Raw genomic sequence first — 17,921 nt, 5'->3', positions numbered from 1 at the left:
AAACTATTCTCCAAGAAGTTTTCCAGCCCTTCTTGAGCCATTATTTAATATGAGCCGCTACTTCATCATCTAGACCACCTTTTTAAACTGTTATTAATAAACTATATAAAATCCGCAGGCAGCACTAATATCTGATAGCTAATATAAAAGCATTCCTATCAGGGGAGATATTTGTTACTCTAACTAATACAAAACTTCAGTAATCATCTGCACTGCAAAGACTTGACCAGAATTGCTTTAGCAGCAGAAGGAGTCTCAGCAAGCACAGGATGCACCTGCACCCTCAGGTGGAAGGAGAGGTGTCACATCTAGGTCAGCACATACAAAGAGTGTCAGTTATGCAAGTAGTACTTTCCAATCACACTTGATTGCATTAAGTCAGGCCTAACCCCAGTTTCATTTACCTGACTGGATATCTCCATTTATATATATATATATATATATATATACATATATATATATATATATATATATATGTCTTTTTTTTTTGTTTTGGTTTTTTTTTTTTTAATCATAGAAAGATGACCTCAAAAAACACATGGTGACACTCATCTGAATACTGGCATATGGTTACCTGGAGAACTTATTCCAAGTCAAGTTAGTTACAGGTTTACTACTTTGCCACATGTAGCCATGTGTTTGTTTCTATAAACTGAAACAATTTTCTACAAGATACAGATTAAGTTATGTGTACTCTCAGTTAACATGATAGAACTAAAGCACAGCAAATGTATATCCTGGTAGGACCTTGCTTACATAGCCTTGTGTGAGCTTTGCAGATTCAATGATTTCTCAAGACACTTTCAGATAGGTAACCAGACCTGATCCACCCCTGATGGAGTTATGAACTCTGTACTGGCACAGTTACCTGCCTCTCCTATGAAACAAGATGTGTAAGGTCCTGCACATGGGTTGGAGCAATCCCAGGCTGAGCAGAGAATGGATGGAGAGCAGCCCTGAGAAGGATTTGAGGGTGTTGGCTGATGAGAAGCTAAACATGGCTGAGCAAAGTGCAATCACAGGCCAGAAATCAAATCCTTGGCTGCACCAAAAGCAGTGTGGCCATCAGGTTCAGGGAGGAGAGTCTGCCCACTGCTCTGTGAGACCCCACCTGGAGTGCTGCATGCAGCTCTACAGTCCCCAGCATAAGAAGCACTTGGACCTGTTGGAGCAATTTAAAGAGGAGGCCATAGAGATGGTCAGAGGGCTGGAGCACCTCTCTGATGAAGACAGGCTGGGAGAGCTGGAGTTGTTCAGCCTGGACAAGAGAAGACTCTGGGGAGACCTTACAGCACGTTCCTGTTACTAAAGGGGTACTGGAGGGGACTTTTGACAAAGGCATGTAGTGATAGAACAAGGGGGAACGGCATCAAACTGAAAGAGGGCAGGTTTAGATAAGTTATTAGGGGAAAATTCTTTACTATGAGGGCGTTGCAACACTGAAACAGGTTGTCCAGAAAAGTTGTGGACACCTCATCCTTGAAAATCTTCTGGTCCAGGCTGGATGGGGCTTTGAGCAACCTGGTCTAGTAACCATGTCCCTGCTCATGGCAGAGGGGGGAACCAAATGATCTTTGAGGTCCTTTCCTACCCAAACTGCTCTATGATTCTATGATTCTTCTGTTCTACAGGCACTTTGAAAAACCTATAGTAATTTTGCATTTAGTGTTCCATTTGCTATCATTACAGATAGATTTGTAGATAAATCTGTAATAATTTGTGATTAAGAAAGCAAGCCTTCATTTTTATATGCTTAGTTACAAGAACACATACTAAAATTACAATTGCAACAGGTAACTTTTTATAAACTACAGGACATTCATTATTTTCTATAATTCATGTATGAAGAGTATTTTGTGGGAGACAGCTAAGATCACAAAAGTATGATAAAGCAAAAATACAAAACTGAGGGGTCTGGGTAGAGGTGGGAGTGTTCCTTCATCTGCCTGATCATTGCCACATGTCTAGAGTGACTCAGTCTGGTCTCTGATTGTTGTTACAATTTTTAAACTGGCTAAGATGCAACAGCTCTGCAATTCATTACTGAAATGTTTATATCTCTGTGCAAATTGGCAAACTTAATCATGCAGTGGTCTCACCCTGCTTCATACTGTATCAATATTGGATATTGATGCTTTGTTTAATATGCTAAGCCCAGGGTTTACATTCCATGAGTACATGAAGTTTAGCAGGAGGTCTGTCAGAACAAACATATGTGTATGTTTTTAGGGCCACCAGCTGAAACAGAGAAAGCAAATATTTCCTTGTCAAATGAAAACCTGAATTCCCAGGAACAGCATCTGCTGCATCAACATGGTAAGGAATTTTGTATTTTGTAATTAGGGTTAGTAAAATTGTATGCCTTCTCCTTGAAAGAAAATATGTCTATAGGTGATAATGGCATTGCCTGGGAAAGATTAACTCTTCATAAAAAAACCTGCCTCCCTCAGAGAACATTCATGCATTACTGTTGTGCATCTGGTGTATCTGTAGCACACAGTTCTTAAAGCTTGTTTTGGAACTTGCTCACAGGGAGGTAAAAAGGTCACAGTGTGGTTCACATTTCAGGAGTTTTAGGCTGCATAAATCCATAGGATTCCTTTTGCATTTCACATATAAAATATGAAATATAAAATGTTTTATTATGTCTCTGAATGAGATTTTGAGTGTTATACTGTAGAATATTTTACCAGGACAGCTATCTAAAAATTGTTGTTGCTTTTTTCACAGGGAAACATATGGAGGAAACAAACTGTGATGCTCAGCAGAACACTCCTGATTCTCCAGAATGTAAAGTAAGTGACACTCTGAGGTGTGAGGTGGTTCATCAAGTGAAGTGAGCTATATGGAGTGAGGTTTATTCAATAGTGGTGTTTAATGTATTTTCTTCCTCTCTTTCAAAATGTGAATATAAAACAGCTGGAAAGGGTCCTGCAAGTGTTGAATTGTATTTGGCATTCACAGAGTAGAATGCACTGGGCACTTCCTGGGGACACACTCTTCTGTTGCTGTTTTTCAATGCTTAGAAAGTGGCACAAGGAAAAGACATGTCACAGCATGGGATTCTGGGGAAAATATGTGCAATTGTGAAACATTTTCCACAACAGTCTTTGAAAACAGATTTATATGCAATTTTCAGATGGACATTTAAAAAGAGAGTAAAATTAGCCCAAATCTTTGCAGTACATGCAACACTGATATAGACCAATATGGTTTGAATCTGGCAAGATTTTTGCATTTTTAGTTATTTTTTATTTGTTATAAATTCCTGAATACACAGGAATGTTGGTTTTTGGGGGAAAAACAAGTTATTTCTATGCTCAGCATAAAATGCTTGAAAATTCTTACAAGTGCAAACATAATTTTGTTGGTGCAAACATATGGAAAGTAATATTAATTGAAATTATCCAAATTGGGACTGATATTTCATGTAAACAGATTAACTAGTTTTCAAAAAAAAAAAAAAAAAAAAGAAACAGAAAAAAAGAAAAACTCTCTCTTGTTAAAATTAGACCTGCAACTTGGCAAAAAAATTGGAACAATTTTCTCGCCTTTGATTATGTCATCACCATTACTGCTTCTTCTGCATGATTTAATTCATGATGGTCTATCTGTTCAACCTGCAAAAACAATTTCCAAGGCTGATATTTGTGGCATTGGAACTAGTCATGCTGCAAGTCATAAACATTTCTAGTTTGCTGCTATTTCTGACATAGTACTTGACCCTAAAAAAGCAGCTGATTTTAAAAGCAAATGAAGTGCTAAAGTAAAAGAGATGGAATGTTGGGCTTACAAGATTAAGATCTAAATCATATAAAAATAAGAGAATAAACTATGTACTGCATTACTGTCATGCTGAAGATATGAATGCCTCATTTGTCAATTAAGGTGATTTATTTAATATATTATAAAAGGATTACAGACATACACATTTCTTTGCTCTTAAGGGGTTATTTTCCCCAGCAGCAATTATTAAAAGGAGTATGAAAACAAGTATGTACTCTTTTCATTCTGATACATACATGCAGCTGTTATCTTGATCCTTGGAAACTCTATAGATCTATTCAAGAGTAGGAAATATCCCATAATCCACATCAGACAGTGAGGACTGTGGGAATAATGGGAATCTTCAGTAATAAAAACGCAAACAAAATACAGTCTTGAATAAACTCCACTTTATACTGCACCCTTGTCTATTGTAGGACTTCATTATTAAGATTGAGCTGGAAAAAGCAGAAAATGGAAGCCTAGGATTTGCACTGGTAGGTGGAAAAAATGGCAGAGCTATCCTAATAAAAGCCATCAGCCCAGACAGCAGTGCAGATCTAGATGGGAGACTTCAAGTCGGTGACATCTTACTTAAGGTAATGTTTGCTCTTCATTACTTTGGCTTACAGTTTCTCTACTTTGTAATGAGCTCAATAGTTCAATGAGTTCAATATAAAGGTGGTGCAGATTGGAAATGTGATGCTGCTTTGCACAGTAACACCTGGAAGGTGGTGTCCCTCAGCTCCTGCTGGTCAGGTTTGTCCTGGGGCCCTGTGTCTTCCATGGGACTGGACACTTGAGCAGAGGCAGACTCAGAATCACAGAGCAAGCAGCCAACTGCACCTACTCCTGACTGTAATTGTGTCTAGTGAGGATTACAGAGAAAGTCCAGGGAAACCAGAGTTAACTGGCCAAGCATGCAGTTCACAGCTAATACCAGGAGGCTACCGGGAAGAATCTGTCATGGTGCCAGTTAGGTATTATCAAGAGAAACAAAAATCACTGGAATGAGGGCTTTTGAGTCTTTATTTAAAAACTTACTATCCTAGTCTTGCTACCTTTTAATATAAATAATAATTTTTTTGTTACCCCTAATTATTTTTTCTTCTCCCCCCATGAGTGTCAAAATTGGTTTTCATTTACTTCCTTCTCTCCTTCATATTCTCACGGAATAATGGGGGAAAGCCCACTTACTATCTCAGATGATAATTTTGTGGTGTCCTGCTGTCTATAAAGATACAGAGATCAAGGAGAATGATACGAAGGAAGACTATATGAAGGATCAAGGGAGTTAAGAGAGAATGAGAATTCTCTCCCACAAATGGGAGAAAATGATGACACGTGAATTACAAAGAAGTTATATAAAGATTTCCCAGTGCTAGGATATGTGATTTTAAAAAGGCTTTGTGTTACAAGAATCTGGAAACACACATCATTGTATTTTTCAGGTGAATGAGACTTTTGTGTCTGGTCTGCCACGGCAGACAGTTACGGATTTGCTGCGCAAGGCTCAGGGCACTGTTCAGCTCACTGTCTGCCGAAGCGTGGCTCTGCACTGGGCTTATTCAGGCAACCAGAGCAACACAGCTCCCACTCCAAACACAAAAGCAGAGCCTGGTAAGTAGCTACATCCACTCACCATATGACAGAAGTGGGATTACCTGAATTCAACTTTGGTATTAACAAAACAAGTCAATTTTACAGTTAGTCCTGTTTCGTAGCTTTAGGTACAAACACATTCTTCACCCTGTTTTTAGCTCTGGCTAAACTGCTCAAGACATAGGACCACAGGGAAGGAATGCCCAAGTGTGATTTTTAAGTCTAGGAACAAAGTTGTAAGACCCTCAAAGATGCTTTAACTCAGCTTAACTTTTTAAGTCATGAATGTTGTTCTCATTTCACCCCATTTTATGCAATTCACTGATGGAATCACAGCCCATTTTTGGCTCAGTTGCTAAAATACTTCTCCCACAAACTTCTCATCCTATCACTCCTACTTATCTCCTGAAAGCACTACAACTCCTGTTCTGTCTGGCAGACAGATCCTCTCTCTTCTGTGCTTCTTCTTGCTCAAATCCAGAAGCCTCTGCTCCCAGGTCTATTGTTATTCCATTTGAGGGCACACCCATCTTGCATAGGGCAGTGGTTTCAGGCATGACTAACTCTATGGAAGAGCTTTGTGCTATATGCTATGCTCTACTGAATACTCAAAAATCACATACTAATTAAATCTGGAAGTGGAAGCAAGGATATAAAATTACCATTAGATTACATACCTATTGTTCTCAACTTTTTATATCTTTGAATACTGAAACATTTCCTATAATGGAGAAACCTAAGTGGGACAGATTTAGAATTCCTCCTTCTGGCCTGCTAGTTACAAATTGGAGGCTTTGTTTCAAGTACTCTTAGTCAAGAAGACACTGCTATTGCCACTTTCTTCTTAAATGACATAGGTGAATTACATAGTTTCTGGGAAGTTTAAACTGTTTTCCTGCAAAACACAATGGTATTATGGAAGTACTGGCAGCAAAGTTAATCTATGGTAGTTTCCCCTTAGCAGTGTGAAGGAATGAGCTGGGTTAGAAAGAGTAGATTTAAAATTTTCTGGTTTTTTTATAGCTGCTGTTGATACAGGGCTTCATTTTAGTGCATTTTCTGGCAGTCTGAATTATGCTGGCTTCTTTGGTGGTGGCATATGGCATTTGTGCTCTACTGACCCTCCCAGGCACTCACAAGAGGGAGATTCCATGCCAGTTTAAGACATTGTATCTCAGTGCCCCATCTGAGGTCCAAGTCCTTAGGTCTAAGCAGCAGAGAAGAAATGAACCTATATTTTCATGCATTTGATTTTGTTTTTGTTTTCTGGTATTCAGCAAGTGGTGAGGAAAGCCTGCAATCTCAGCCTGTTTTCAGTTTCAAGGAAGAAGGCTCCAACCAAATGTGCAATAAGGTAAAATCAGAGTTTTCAGAAGCTATCAGGCAATGTACTCATCTGTTTGTTTACAGCATGGGTTTGCTGCAATGTGGGCAAGAACCACACCTTCTTAATGAAAAAGAGTTTAATGTGAGGGAAGTGTGCTCCCATGACTGGAGCTGCTAACATTTGAGTGACTCAGGATTCCACTGAGATAAGAGCATATGATAAGTACAGTACATATGCTAAAAGGGTGGAGGGAAGAAAGGTTGTATATGCAAGTCTTGTTCTGGTTCTTTATAATACTGAAGCAATTTATTAATTTTACCATTCTTTCAGTATTTCTAATTATAAGACATAAGACTTCTATTCAGCTATCTCCACTACTATTCAAATAATTCAAATGCATCTAATTTTTTTCAAACATGGCTATGATTTTGAATCTTAGTAAGTCCTGCAAGACATTCCACATTAAATATCAGAGCATCTATTATTTCTAAATTTAAAACTGTAAAACTCTTCAGAAAATGTCAGAAATTTAGGTCTTCTTATCCTTCAGAAAATAAATTAAAAAACCAAAACCCAATTCAAGTAATATAATTGAACTAGAAAAAGAAAAATGGCTAGAATCCTTGCCATAAACAAGCTGAGAAAACCTTGAAGAGGAATTTGTTTGTGGAATTTTTAAGCATGCTGTTGGAATGGGTGTTGAAACTAAACTTTTAGAGGCTGGTGAAATATAATATCAAAATAAGGTCATATCTATAATCTGACAGAAGTATACCCAACAATAATATCAATGAAGAGACAGCAGAAAAGTTACAGGTTAGCTGTCAGATCTCCCAGTTAGAAAGGTATTAAGGGAAACATTTAGTTTTAATTTATGTTATTAATTCTATATAGTTCAGCAAAGCATATGCCAAAATTTAAGCATGTGCTTAGTGTTTTCCCTGAATTGGTTCTCTTAACCTCTCTCTTCTTCATTATTTCTAGCTTGCCTTTAGTTGTCTTTTATGAATAGAAACTTTCTGTCTTACTTTACAGAGCACAGCTCCATCTACTCCAGATATAAACTTTGAAAATGACAAGCTACTAAATAAAAAAAGTAAAAATGAAGCAGTAAAACATATTTTCTTTGCAAATAGAAAACAAAATCAATACAGCAGTCTCTGATCTATGTAATCAGGGGGTGCAAAAACTGGGTAGATGAATTCAGGCTTAAATCAGCAACTATAAACATCCCTATTTTAATGGGGAAATACACTCACAAAATTAAGAAAATAAAGTACAAGTGTGAGATGCCATTAAGATTCTCTGAAGCATTCAGTATGTGAAGTATCTAGAGTGTTTTCTGAGTGTGTCTGAAACATTAGGTAGTGAAAGAAGAAACACAAATTTGAACTAAAAAATTAAATAATTATTTATCAAGTTTTACAGCTACTTTCACATACTAACAGCAGATATCCTGCATCATTATTTAAATGCATGACCTAGTTATTATTCTTTAGGATGGAAAAACAGCCACCAATACTATTGCTTCTATTGCTTATGGAGGTCATCAAGGGTCTGCCTTCTGTGTTAGTTGAGCACTTCTTCAGCAGAGCACCTTCACCCTGCTTCTACTGTTGGCATCATTGTCTAAGATAAAAAAAGGAAATTATTACCAACAGTTCATCTCAGAAACTGGTGCTTCCTGCTGCCAAGAATAGGGAGGGGAACAGTGTCACTCATGATTCCTGTGATTGCATTTTCTTCCTGAGATCAGAGAGGATATAATAAACTTGTCATGTAGAGTGTCTCTAAACTGTATTGTTCTATCTTTCAGAAACTTACAAATGCAGCTAATAAAGCTTTTTACTGCAATCCACACTTTCTTCTGGAAGTGGAAACTATCATATTTTCTCTTTCCTCCTTGAGCAAAGGACACATTTCTGTCATAAATAAGAAGTAATGTTGATGAAAGTAGCTATATTCTTGATGTTTCTGTATACTGATTTTTCACAGCTTTTTCTCATTTGAAACCTGCAGGATGCAGAAAGAACAGACAAATCTCCTCTGCAAGGTCAGCTGGCTGGACAAGACTATAAGGATATCATCAGTAACATTTTAGACAGGTAATTCTTTCAAATGAAGTAAAACTATTAAAATAAATAATATGAATGAAAATTATTTTTATACTTCCAGCTCTGTCCTAATATGGTATAAAAATGCCAAAACATGGGTCTATTGGAATGCAGCTCCACCTGCAGGAAAAGCTGCTAAACAGCTTCCACACAACTACTAAGACAAGTGAATTGAAACTTCCAGGTGTGAGGGCTAACAATTGAAAAATATCATACATTAAAATGGTCTCTAGCTCTGAGAAACCTTACTTCCAGTAATTTTTCTGTACCTTTATATCCAGAGTATGTTCTTACCGCTGAATAAAAAAAAATAAAAATCACATACCCACAATAGCATTTTTCAGTAGCTATATTTTCAAACAATATTCCAGAAAAAATGCTACTACAACTCCTTGAACTTAAGATCTTCAGAGTTCTGAATAATAGTTGCTCAAGAAAGTTAAAAGTGAGCACAAATAGATTAAACACAAAATCTTTGTATGGTTCAGATTATCAAAGGTATTATCAAAGCTTCTGCCACTTCAACTGACATTGTTTTACAGGTCACAGAAATGTGCAGAATGTGAAAGCTGCAGAAGAGAAAATCAACAGTCTGAGTCAGGCAGCTGGAACAATGAAGATGATGTTATGTCCCACAGGATTCCTATTCTACCAAGAAGTAATCATGTGAAAACTTCTCTTGTTTCCTCAACAATATAGCCCAGAACCTCCATATATGTACACTGAGAACAACACTAGTCCCTTGTATACAAGCTAAGGATTTTCAGTCTAAAAGACCAGGGCATTCAGGACACAATTTTTTACCACTGATGCATAAATAGGCTATCCAAACTTTTGTAACTCTAAAATGAGACATACACCATAAGATCTCTTGTCTACCTCTTACTGTTCCCATACAACTTCACAAAAAAAGTAAATGAAACACTTAAAAATGCAGAATGAAGGGTCAAATTCTCTCTCAAGACTTTGTTCCCAGAATCACTGAATTTCAGCCCTCATGACAATTTTATTAAAAACTCTTGAATTTATGTGCTTGAGCATGTACTGAAGCACTTTCTAAGCTCAGGTGCCAAAGCCCCTCTGACACCAGAAGTATTTAAAGAATCTGCCTAATTGCTCCTTTATGAAAATTAAGCTCCTTCTGCTCCAAATGAGAATAATCAGCATACTGAGGATGCTGCACTATCTCACAGATTCTGTGAAGTACAGATTGCTCTCTCTCCTTGATTCTTCTCACCCAGTAGAAGCAATGAGTTGCTGATGGCTCTTGTTAGAAGTAAAACGCAGGTAACTCCCTCACACTAGCAAGCCTTGCTGGCCAGAAAACAAAATTATAACCAATCTAGCATTTACCTGCACAGAGTTTGGGGTTCTTTAATTCCCCTTGATTTGGAAGGAGAAGTGTAAGGGAAATAGTGTGCTCTGTCTGGAGAGGGGATCTGTCTTCACTGGCACTCTCAACTAGATAATAGGAGCCTCTCTGAGGGCTAGAGAATGGAATGCAAGCTGAAAGTGTCTCAGTAGTTCAGGCAAGGCAGGGAAAAGTTGTAGCCCAGACAAAAGCACAGCAAGCACAAGTCTATTGTAACAGAAATTAGTTAAGAGTAGTGATGATGCCTTACAAGAGGAAAGCAGAGCATTGCTTCTTGTCTTCATCCAGCAACAAACCCCTGGAACAGCTTTTCTTTGAGACAGCTGGTATGTTACTCTTTGCAAACAATAGTCTATGACTAAAAAACCCAAATTCCATAATTCCTCTGCCTCAAACCATTGCTTTTTACATAACAAGCTACTGGTTTTACTCAATATGGGGACAAAAGCCTTTCTATCACTCCAGTAAAGTAGGGATATTTCTGGAAATGCAATGCTTATCATTTTTTTTAATCTGTCAAGTACATTTCAGGATGAACTAAGTAGTAAAACTGAATCCTGACTTTGGTTCAAGAAAGATAGTTAATATCTTGTTCTTGAAGGTCAATGTGAGTTAAGATGAGAAGAAAAATATATTTGCTTACTTTAGGAAGGAAGAATTTGCTGTGATTATTCCTAGCAGTAGAGTGTGGCAATACTAATGGTCATGGAGGTGTTGAAAACACGAAGATGATTCTCTGTGAAAATACAGCCATATATCCTATACCAGTATAAACAAACATCAAAATCCCCAATTTTCCAAGAACAGTTCAGAAAAGACTGTATTTAGAAACTCTGTGAGGAAATAACTTGCAATAGTTGGATCTGCTTCCAAATAACATGAAATCTGGTGCTGCTTGTATCCATGATATTGACTTATTCTTCTTTCTGCTGTGAACATAAGTTGCAAATATTTTCTTCCATTTTCAAACATTTCACTTCCACAATACAAGCAGCAAAACATATATACATACTGCAGCTCCCTAGTTTCTAAAGCCAAGATTCTGCATTATGAACAATAATAATTAAAAACTTGTTCTTTTGTTGTTGTGTTTTGGTTTTTTGTTTGCTTTTTTGTTGTTGTTGTTGTTGGTACATAGACAGAACCTTTGCTTCTGGAGATGAACTGACTCAGTTAATTAACTTGAAACCATCACAGAGTGGAGTAGATCCAAGGAGTGGCATAACAGGTCTAATTCAAGGCCTTCAGCTGCGGATTGAGAATCAAGAGGTGCTAAAGGAGTTTATGGTAAACTGTGATTACTTTTTAAGAACTAACAGTTCAGTACAGCTAAGAAAGTGACTTTTAATAGCCTTCTGTGTACTGTATGGGAGCTCAGCTTGTATATCTTTACTGAATTCTTTTACCTTGACAGTTATTCCTGCCAAAATGGGGTTTCTACTCTGCTTTTGGGTGACAGTACAGTATTTGCATCTCTCTCTTTCCATGCATATCAGCCTTACACTGTTATCTGTTTAAAGATACTGCCCATATAGAAAGAAAACAAATAATGTAACATTCATAATGTAGATTAGAATCACTTTTTCCTATACTGAGTTTTTCTTATTACCCCCTCAGCTCTGCTGAACATCTGCCTAAGAACTAGGGGCTGTACCTAAGCAAGAAATCCATGCTGCTAAGGATTCACTAGTGTAGAAATAATTGAGAGGAAAATGTTCCACATAATGGAACACTCCAGTCATCCATGGAACTCATTGCCACAATTGATACTTTTATGGTCAGGGACTTAGTGAAATGACAAAGAAAAAATAATGTACCTCCACAGATAATGAAAACATAATTACATCTGATTGCATATAAACAATGGAAAAAAAGTTAAATTAGGAAGACTTGTAAAATCTCTTTTTCCAGAACATAAACAGAGTATGCAGTTATCATCAAATTCCCAAAGAAAAGGTTATTTTGTAATTCTTCAAATACTACTGGATTTTCCTTTAAAGGACATGCTCATTACCAGTGAAATAGATGGCTGTTGCTTTTCTATAGCAATTCCAATGTTATCAGTTTCTTACACTTGCCTTTAAATCACTGACTTTCTGGGTACAAAATCCCACAGGCTGAAGTGTATAGGATTTGCTGACAGTCCCTGAAGGCTCAAGAGCATGCATTAATTTCCATTCATTACATTCCATTACTGATGTAGGTATAGCTTACTATGAGCTGAGTCATACATCTGCACAGAAAATATAAATATCTAATAAGTAAAGTGCTGGTTACCAAAGGCAGTGGATATTTCATCTGAGCAAAAGCTGCAGTAACTGATGAAAGTGTTCAAGAACAGTCACATATACTTCTGTTCATACAAATGTACAGTGGCAGAATGTGATGGCTGAGTATTGTGCAATGAATAGCAAATAGGTAGAAGAATAAAAAAAGTCGAGGTAACACAAAAATGTACATGGAATGAACTTGCACATTCCTGCTTCTGACTACTCTGCATTCAATTTCCCTAAATTTGCTGTGAAGTTCTTAATGACTGTATGATTTGCACTTAATATCATTGGTGTTGTTCGCTATATTCACCACTTTCTCCACCACTGAAAATATTCACTGTCATTATTGCACTGTTATTAGTGCAATAGACAGTGCTTTATTCATTGTGTTATCAATCAAAAATGCTGACATTTGGCCAAGACAGTATTCCAAACATTTATAATACAGCAAAATACAGCAGCAACTTGAAATTATGGGGTCTGAGGATGAGGGTTGGAAATATCACTTGAAAATGCAGAAATATTTTGCAGGGTGAAGAAAATACAAAGCAAACTGAATTCCTTGCCTAGAAGTTTAGAGAATGATGTACTGATTCTCTTCTGTAAGAAGTCTATTTGCCAGTCTTGGGTTATGTACAGCAGTAAAGTTTGTTCACACTGACACTGTCGAAGTTGTCTGTTGAGGATGTGAACATGGATTGACTATTTCTTCTTTATCTAGGCTTTAGAACATATGAAACCAATAGATGACTGCAGAACTGGCAAAGCACCAGAAAACCAGAAGAAAAACAGATACCGAGATATCCTTCCATGTAAGTATGCACAAAAAAATACATTTGGTGAACAAAGTCATCAGAGAAACACTAGAAAACTTTCTGAACCCTCGATGTCTTTCTAAACTGCAACAACAAGACAACACACACAAAAATTTGTAGCATCTCTATATATCAGTGGTGTAGTATATATATATATTCTTAGAGGCTTTTCTGGTTTATAACACCAATATCCGGTGACTACATTCCTATAAAATACAGGAAAAGCAGTGTTGGGCACACCATTTTGGAACAGTGGCAAAGAATTCTATAGTAATTAGAAGGCTTTTCACAGTGTTATACAAGTACCTCAGGAGAAATAAAGCTGCATTGAACCATACAACTTATCTATGGGAGTTCCTACTTGAACTGATTAATATTAGTGGTCCAATATATTCTAAAATCCAGAGGTACACTTTTCTGGGGAGACTGGTTTCTATATCCTGTGGCTGGAGATGGCAGAACTCTGTTTCAGATCCACAGCTGAAATAGCATCTTTCTGTTTCTGTACAGATGATAAGACACGAGTTCCTCTGGGAGAAAAGAATGGCTACATTAATGCAAGCTACATTAGGATGAATGTTGGAGAAGAGGAACACTTTTATATTATAACCCAAGGGCCTCTGCCATCCACTATGGACGATTTCTGGCAAATGGTCTGGGAGAGTGAATCAGATGTGATTGCCATGATGACAAAAGAAGTGGAGCTTGGGCAAGTTAAATGTCATCGATACTGGCCAGAATCTCCCTATAACTCTAAAGACCTGGCTAATTTCTGTCTCAGGTTACACAATTACCAGATTCTGGAGTACTTCATAATTAGAAAAATAGAAATTATCAACAAGCAGGTAAGTTGATTTAATACCTTCATATATGATGAAATTGATTATGTCATTTACATGAGTGGATGGACACAAGTAATTTTGTTTGCTTCTTCCATAATATGCACTCAGTATTTTTAGGGATGAAAAAATCTGAATAACAGGCATGAAATTAGGATTAATGAGGTGTTTCCTTTTTGCTCATTGCATAAGCAATGGATCTAATATTACATACATTTGGACAAGAGCTTCCAAAAATGAGACCTCTAATAGTCACAGAACTGGTGTGTTCAATGTTTTGCAGAATGTTTTGCTTACTGTTTCTTACTGTTCTCATTAAATCACATCCATGACAGAGTGGATTCATATTCTGTAATGGTGGTGGGATGGAAAGAGGGAAAGAAGGTGGCTTTCATCCTAGAATTTAGAACAGATGATACTTTTTTTTTTTGTCCATGAAAACACACAAGCACACATAAAACTACAAATCTAGCAGCAATTTTTTAGAACCTTAACAAATACAGAATCCAGGTGAAAGAACATGGAAAACAGGGCAGGTATAAGTCCATCAGTCTTGTCTCAATATTAAGTAAAGCTATGAAAAAATTTCTGTAGGATGTATTTTTTAGTGGCATGATTTAAAAACTTGTGCCAGACTAAACATGGTGCCTTTTCCTTCAAGATAAAAATTTCTCTATTTGAGGAAATTCACCTTATGTCACTCAGTGTGAAGCGTTGTAAAGCATTTGATATGAGTCTTCCCAAAAGACTACTAACATGGCAAGATGGAACATTATATGTGATTGTTTCAATGAACATGTTGTTATGTTTGCACTGAACTAGTAACAAACACTACAGAAAGCCACAATTACTTCAGCAGAAATCCATACTTATATTCAAATCCTTCTGATAGTAAAAATCCAGGTATTTAGCATTCAGATTTTAACATGGCTTTGTGAACTGGCAACAAGAAATGTTGATCCAGGAAAATTCAATTAATATTACTCTAATTTTCTTTTTCCTTTCTAACCAACAAATGACATAACTACATTCTTTCAAGGCAATAGAGTAACTTCAGTGTCTCATAAAAGTCATATGAAGTAAATTTCCCAGGCCTGTGTTTCTGAGTGCATTTCTTGAAACCTAAAGAAACTTCAATGGAGTCAAGTATGAAAAGCTAAGGAATTGAAGAGTAAACAAAAAATTTCGAGAACTAAGGAAAATTTTCCTTGAAAATCCGTTTTGAGACTGGTAATTTTTAACCTTCCTGTTCTCTCTCTTCCAGACAGAAGAAAAGCGCATTATAAGTCATTTGCAATTTACCACTTGGCCAGACCACAATACTTCCAAACTGGCTGAGCAGCTTGTAAAATTTATTTGTCACATGAGAAGAGCTCACAGGACAGGACCTATTATTGCTCACTGCAGCACTGGCATTGGAAGAAGTGGAGTTTTGCTGTGTGTTGAAATTCTTCTCAGCCATATAGAAAAAGATCTATGTGTAAGTATCAAACAGGTCATTGTTAAGTATTACAAAGTGGTATGATCAACAATATGGTGGGGGCATCTTAGAACAGAATAAATCCTGTAAGAATTCACCCTAACAAAATGGAATAAAATCAGCTCTCATTGCTTTATACAAGAAAGATAATAAATACAAATATACTGTTTCTAAAAGAACTGTCACCTCTCCCCCCATCTGAATAGGCTTAAATCATTCTTTCTAACTTGCATGTCAACCAAATAAAAACTGCTCTCTTCTGATAGTTCAACATCAAGCAGATAGTGAGAGATCTGCGAGATCAGCGTTTTGGCATGATCCAAACTAAGGTAAGTTCTAAATATACAACCAGATTATTTCATTAAAAAAGGTCCAATGGTACAGCTCCCCATGCTTTGGGGAGCCCCCCAGATTGGGGCTTAAAATATCATTTTAGTACTCTCATTTGAGGGGAGTAACAGCCTTCTAGGCAAGTGGTGTCTAGTTTTAAATATGAAAGCTTATCCCTTAGTAAATAAGTGAAATAAAAGCAAAGCAGCAATATAGGACAGATACCACATAGTCCCCTTTCTTTTCTAGAGTAAGAAGAAAAGCAAGTGTCACAGAAACAGTGATTTACTATAAACCCTACCCTGCACAATTACACCCTTCAGCTGAATTCTTGCTATTGCTGAGTTACCATCACCAAGTAAACTCTTCTACTCCTGAGCTAAACCCACTCCTGAAAAGATTTTTCACAGAGAAAAAGACTAGATGCAGCTAACTCACCTCAGAGAAAACACTTGGTGAGAATAAAAGCAGGAGAAGACTAAAATAAGTTCTTCCTATAGGCATTTATTTTAGCACATGCTTTGATATATTTTTCTTCAGGGTCATGATTGAGCATGTGACCAAAATTAAGCAAACGTATAACCTTCACTATCCTTAATGAGAGCTGAGCACATGCTTAAACTACATAATTCTGTACTTTTAGCAGTTATGGAACAAAAAGAACAAGAATTATATTAAATATGTAAGTTTTTATCCATATGAGAAAGATGCTGATGCTATAAATATGTAATATACAACATATAAACATGTAACTTCAGCTAGTCCATCCTTCTTTGTCTAGAATTTATATTGAATGTAACCAGGTGTTTCACACTGGTGTCTCCACACACAGGATGAGTATTTATTCTGTTACCAAGTTGTGCTGGAAGTCCTTCAGATTCTCCAAGCAATGGATTCCTACTGAATATGATTCCTACAATATGACTCTTCCTGTTCCTATTCCACTTGGACTCCAGGGACTGCTCAGCAACAGACAACACAGACAAGTGTTATATTATACACTTTTTTAGATTACACTGATTTCAAAGTGATTTTAAAACCTTGCTTAACATGTCCTGTGTAAGTCATTTATTTCTTGGCTCAAAGTATGAAGAAACAGCCAGCCAGCACTGCAACACTGCTGTGTTAAATTGCTATGGACAATTTTTGCATTCTGTGTAATAATATATTAATTATTAGGAATATTTTGGGAGTGTAGCGAGGATATACAGCCTTTGGAATTAACTTCACTATCCAGAGGGCAACTGTAAAGATCTAAGATTCTGTTGGTGGAAGATTAGTTACCCTCATCTATTGTTGTGCACTGTTGGCTTCTGGACTGCAGATCAGTGTTTACTCCAGCAGTTATACTTTTTCGTGGAAAGACTCAATTTGGTGACCCTTGGTTGCTTGAAGAATGTAGAACCATTTCCAGTCATTACTCCAGCCCATGAGTTTATACCACTATCACTAGACATCTTATATCAAGAAATTGACAGGAAAAATATGATGCCTTTAAATCCTGGTCTCTTCAAAGGAAGAGTGTTCGAATAATTGGATGTAATATTATTTTTTTTTCCAGCAATATGAACAGATGCAGAGAGAATCAGTATTTTCATTCTACATCCATAGAAAAAGGAATGCAATACTAAGCCAGGTGAAACAACTGTGTGTGTGTTGTGGTACACACAAACATTTCATCTTTCCCTAACTCTTTACATTGATTAACTATCTTCTCATTCTTACCAAGGATCTCAAATATGGGATGTCCTGCTGGTTTCAGTGGGGTTAAATCAGATCTTTACATTAAAAAACTCTGTACAGTTTATTTTTCTTGTAAAAAGTGTTTCTGTTCATGTAGATGGATCTGAGCAGAAATCTATTCAAGGTGTAAGATTGTATCTGTTTCCATAGTAGTACTTCTAAGTCTTTATCTAGAAGGTGACATATGGAAGTGATTAGAAGTGCATTAGAAGAGTACTTTGTAAACATAAGAAACTAAAACAATCTAACTAAATTGCACAT

The 17,921-nt window shown here is 36.8% G+C and overlaps 1 protein-coding gene across 1 annotated transcript in view; it reads left to right on the top strand.

Moving 5' to 3' along the window:
* FRMPD2 (FERM and PDZ domain containing 2) overlaps nt 1-17,357 on the top strand; it is a 66,195-nt gene extending 48,838 nt beyond the window's left edge. Inside the window, exons 35-47 of the mRNA XM_079312846.1 lie at nt 2,230-2,316; nt 2,731-2,795; nt 4,203-4,364; nt 5,217-5,385; nt 6,645-6,721; nt 8,714-8,799; nt 9,351-9,466; nt 11,319-11,467; nt 13,175-13,265; nt 13,779-14,113; nt 15,372-15,587; nt 15,854-15,916; nt 16,750-17,357. Of these exons, the coding sequence (XP_079168972.1) occupies nt 2,230-2,316; nt 2,731-2,795; nt 4,203-4,364; nt 5,217-5,385; nt 6,645-6,721; nt 8,714-8,799; nt 9,351-9,466; nt 11,319-11,467; nt 13,175-13,265; nt 13,779-14,113; nt 15,372-15,587; nt 15,854-15,916; nt 16,750-16,821 (1,688 nt within the window). The 3' untranslated portion in view covers nt 16,822-17,357. The remainder of the gene's footprint in view (nt 1-2,229; nt 2,317-2,730; nt 2,796-4,202; nt 4,365-5,216; nt 5,386-6,644; nt 6,722-8,713; nt 8,800-9,350; nt 9,467-11,318; nt 11,468-13,174; nt 13,266-13,778; nt 14,114-15,371; nt 15,588-15,853; nt 15,917-16,749) is intronic.
* Nucleotides 17,358-17,921: the final 564 nt, after the last annotated feature.

This window comes from Erithacus rubecula (assembly GCF_903797595.1).
Source record: "Erithacus rubecula genome assembly, chromosome: 9".
NCBI classification, from domain to species: Eukaryota; Metazoa; Chordata; class Aves; order Passeriformes; family Muscicapidae; genus Erithacus; species Erithacus rubecula.
Note: the sequence above shows the minus strand (reverse complement) of the source record. Positions and strands in the feature narration are given on the sequence as shown.